The sequence below is a fragment of the Quercus lobata genome, chromosome 3 (assembly GCF_001633185.2).
Source record: "Quercus lobata isolate SW786 chromosome 3, ValleyOak3.0 Primary Assembly, whole genome shotgun sequence".
NCBI lineage: Eukaryota > Viridiplantae > Streptophyta > Magnoliopsida > Fagales > Fagaceae > Quercus > Quercus lobata.
The window spans coordinates 51,034,294-51,039,219 of record NC_044906.1 but is presented as its reverse complement, the minus strand read 5'-3'; the positions used below and the strand labels follow the sequence as shown (position 1 = coordinate 51,039,219).

The window sequence follows — 4,926 nt, the reverse complement described above, 5'->3', positions numbered from 1 at the left end:
TTGATGCATGTTTTCAAGAAAGTAGATTGAGGTGATTATTAATGTGGTTACGATATTTGTTAAGTTGTTAAGCATAATCCAAATTAATTCGTTAATTAGAATATTGGGGTCAATTTAGATTTTTTGGTATAAATTTGTGCAAGGGTAAAAAGTTTTAGCTGTGTTGTCTTCTAAGTAAGGGGGAAGAATAAGTTAATTAACTAACTCATAACCAAACTAAATTTCGTTCAACAAGGAAATGAACAAAATTGAATATATAATCTAGCTTGATGTACTCAAACTTGGATCATTTACTAAATAAAATTAAATAAATCAATCTTACATTTTTTATTCCTGATTTAACTCAGTTTGTTTTCGGCCCTAGCAAAATCAATATCTCACACCATTGGATATGTTTGTTTCATTTTGCTCAAAGTGGCTCATTGTACTTCTTCCAACTCTTGACAAGTTTCAAGTGTAATGGTAATAAAAGTAGCGATGCTGAACAGCTCTTTGCATGCTGTTGAATTCCTTCAAAAATTGTTGAACATCTCAAACTCACCGAAAATTACATGACAAACTCTAGTGCCGCTGAAGAACCTCACAGTTAATATTACTCTATAGTCTATGGTCTATAGCCAAATTGGCATATCGTTAATGCCATGGAGTTAGTTATCTTATCATTGATTCCTTTATTCGCTATTCCACGCCTAACCTGCGTCGTTAATATTAATACAAAAGTAATCGATATAAAAGATTAGTGTTGAGCATTATCATTTCAACTTTTTTTCATATCATGAACATCACCCTTTGTTCTATTCATTTATACAAATTTCCACACAAACTCTTCCATCCTACACCACTCTTACATAACTATCCTATTTCATGTACTCACTATGCTATTTCATTATTTAACTAGAAATACAACAGTGTTAGTCAACAAATGAATGATTGCCATGAATTATGGACTTAACTATCCTTAACTTATCATAATATAACATTATTCCAGCAACCAATACACTCACTGGAACATCATTTTTGCTTATGGGGTTTGGCAAATTTGGCCAAGGAAGATGGATCAAAGGGTACTCTATGCACATTGGAATTTCAACTCATAACTCTGCTGAATTGTGGGTAGTTAGACAGAGATTATATCTTGCATGGGAACTAGGATTTAAATTTATGACTTTAGATATTGATTTTGAACTGATTATAAGTTGGCTAACATCAAATGCTGTAATGGCTCTAGAACAGTGCTCCCTTAATTTTTTATCTTTTAGAAAGAATGTGAACGCACACTTGATGACATACACCACTATGAGTAGTAGAGAAAAAATAGTAAATTTCTATGTAATTAATGATTCAGTAATCACAATCACATATGTCATTGAGTTCATGTATCACCAAGTTGTAACAAAACTTGATGACATGTTCAAAGTCATTTAATTGGTTGACTCAACTAGTTTGTAGGTACATTATACAAAGAGCCATCATTGAAGATGATGAAGAGTGCAATGTTGATATTTTTTTATTATAAATTTTTACAATCAGAGAGAGAGAGAGAGAGAGAGAGAGAGAGAGAGAGAGAGAGAGAGAGAGAGAGAGAGAGAGAGAGAGAGAGAGAGAGAGAGAGAGAGAGAGAGAGAGAGCTTTTTGACATAAAATGAACTATCCCTTAGCACATATGGATAAGGTGCTTTTCTTAAGTTTAGTATTTTTAATTTATTATTATTATTATTTTAATTTTAAGAAGGTATAGTAAACAAGAAGTTCGGCTAAATCAGCCTGAAGTACACTCTCAAGATCTAGTGGAACTTCTTCCTTCCAAACAAGTAAATCATCAGGGAATAGAGCTCATCACCTAGCAAGGGAATGAACGACTGAGTTTTCTTGTCTTTGAAGTTTGAACATATATCCTGGAACTGAAATGCAATGAACAAATTGAATGTTTTTTCCTGTAAAATCATTAAAAAATGTTTTCATTGAGTTCCTGAAAACAAGTTGGTGCTGCTAAATTTTGAGTTCAAGTGATAAATACACGTGCGTTACCAAAAGTTCCAAAAAGAATCATAATGTCTGACGACTAATGATCAGCAACAATAATTGCATTGAACTATCAAGAGCAATTACAACTAATTTAGATTATTATCTTCATGTTTTTTTAGCAATTTAGATTATTATCTGGGAACCCAATCAAATTACATTCACATATAGATGTAAATACTAAATGGGCCATGGATGGAATTGGACCAAAGAGATGGAAAACCAAACATGGGAAATTTTTCTGTAACATTATATATGATCAAAATCAAATAAATTGTCTGCCCAAGAAAAGGCACAAGCATACAAAGTATATAACAGATTGAAATTGAGATGCAGCACAGGAATGAATTTGTTTACCATTAAGACATCTAATCTTTTCTTCTTTCAGTAATTTTATTATGTTCTTCTCCTTGACATAGATGTAGGATTTCCATCAAACAATTCTTCAATCAAAGTCTCAATATCTTCTGGCTGGTACTTTATATACTTCTCAGTCTGTCTGCCTGGATCCAAAAATTGCTTGAACCTCCCTAAGAATGAACGGTAAGCCGGAATCATCACAGCCGATATTGAAACCCGAAGCTCCGACTGAAGCTGCTCATCGCTCACCACCCAAGTGCTCTGCGTCTTTTGTATTTCATCGAACATGGCATTGAAATTCTTAAACCTCTCCTTCAACACAAGCTTTGAAACCTTGCCGTGTGAAGACCCACTTGTGGTTTGAAGTCCCTCATGGCTTAGACATTGCAAAACCTTACTCCATGTTTCTCTCTGATAACTCTTGTGGTAATGCCTCAGCTCCGAAGACCTCCTCCTACGCCACCTATCGCCCATCAATTCATGAATCTCCGCCGACCCTTTGATCTTCTGTAGAATGTATCTCCCATTGTTCATCAAGAAAATGTTTTGCAATGCGGGGTCCCTGTACAGTTTTGATTTCATATCAAGGTTCGCGTCCAAAAGCTCCATAATTGTCATCAATTGTCTAGAAAATGGTGTCGTTTTCGGCGAACCATCATCGGATACGTCTCCATCATGATCATCGACATCAATTTGTTGCTCATTCTTGGGTATATCGATCATCAGGTGTTGTTGAAACACCTGTTTCAATGTGTCCTTGTATTCACAGGCGTACTTGAGGTAATTCATCACGTAACGCGTCAATGGGTGCACTGCACCACTAGGCACCGGGGTTCTTCCATGGTTGTCACTCTTGATTGAGTTTTCAAGATCACAGAAAATGCTAACCGCAGCTTCGCCAAGCCAGGTCATGGTCTCGGAGGCCTCGGACTTCAATCCCTGCGCGCGATCTCCATGGCACAATTCATCAATGGCTGGAATTAGATCGCGAAGAGTCTCGTATATGTCAAGGATCTTGAACAACTTCTCAGCCGATCTCTTCGTTAACACAACGGCTTCTGCGAAATTAAGAAGCTGTATAACAACAGTGTGTGCTAGATTGGTGAATAGGCTCTGTGATATTAAGGGATAGTCAGAGAAAATAGTGTCACAAAGGTTTTTCTCTTTGGAGAAAAAATTAGTGTAACATTGCTTGACCACGTTGATCCACAAAGCAATTTCTCCCTCCAATGATTCCCATTGCATTCTTTGTATCTCGTCGATGCTAATATACTCATATCCTAGCTTGTTCAATGTCCCTTTAAACGCGGTCTGCCTTAAAATGCTATAAACCATGCAACATTCATTTTCGTACCCAGCCAAAACCATTGCCGTGGCAATCTTTTTCATGTGGTAAATGGTTTCCTGGGAAAATCCCGGGAATTCGTCTTCCTTGTTTGATTCAAGCTCGGGTGGGTGGATACACCGATCGCTTTCTTGATGCGAATAATTGAACGAGGCCTGCTTCCATGTCTTCTGCTGAGATTTTTGTTCCACAACGATGGATTTCGTTTCTTCAAGCAAGTGACGAAACACTTCCTCCAAAAACGACATCGCTTGTTGTAACACGATGCTCGTTCGGTTTAGAGAAGATGACAACGCCGAGCTCGATGGAAATTCGCCAAACTCAATCGACAGCTTCGAAATCCGATTCAAGGCTTCCATAAGCGACGTGTCGTATTCAGGATCTCGACCAAACTTTGCCTCCGAAGCTTTGCTGGCATTAACGTAGTTGTTGATCATGCATTCCACCATTTCCGACAATAACTCAACGGATTTCGGAACTTCCGAAGGTGGGTTCGATTTGTCTTCGGCATTGATTAAAGCCTCCAAGAACCGATCAACCTCATCCAGAATCTGTGTAAGGCTCAAATCCGGATCCGAGGTTGTGCCCTCCACAACTTCGTTTTCTTCGCTTCCCGCAGGTTGTTCATCACCCGATTTCGAAGACACATTATCGTTATCCTCACCATTTTCCGGATGTGGATCTTTCTCCATGACTCTTTTTTTTTTTTTTTTTTTTTTTGTGTCAAAAGAGAAGATGGATTTTGGGTTTAGAGAATTGGATAGACTTGAAGAATCATATCGAAAAAGAAGGAGAATTCTTCTTCATAATCCTTTATTTATTTTATTAATTTTATCCCTAAAATTATTGAGAAACTCGTTGATTTTTTTTTTACTACAATTTGGCTGGAGAGAAATGAAATGAAAGGGTGTAAGGACGTGGTGGAGTTTTGAGAATTGAGCTGGTTGGTAAATTGGTTAGTTGAATGTTGACCCAGTATGAGAAGGTCACCTCACGTTTGTGCTCCCCACGACGTTGCTTTGTCTTAATTTAGGTTATTCTTTTATGTCTGTCTACGCTGTGAGCCAGTGACCATGAGTCATTGAGTGCCACTCATGATGTTGAGGTGCTACGAATATGGCAAAAAATCTTATGGTTTGGATCAGAATTGTCACCTTGTTAGAATACAGGATCTGTGATTGATTGCCGCTCAATGTCAT

General features: G+C 37.4%; 1 protein-coding gene across 1 annotated transcript; it reads right to left on the bottom strand.

Annotated features, from left to right (window-relative positions):
- Positions 1-2,269: 2,269 nt before the first annotated feature.
- LOC115982680 (exocyst complex component EXO70B1-like) lies at positions 2,270-4,430 on the bottom strand. The gene has a single exon (XM_031105355.1). It carries the CDS (start codon positions 4,417-4,419, stop codon positions 2,419-2,421), a length of 2,001 nt encoding a protein of 666 aa, XP_030961215.1. The 5' UTR covers positions 4,420-4,430; the 3' UTR covers positions 2,270-2,418.
- Between the last annotated feature and the right edge of the window lie 496 nt (positions 4,431-4,926).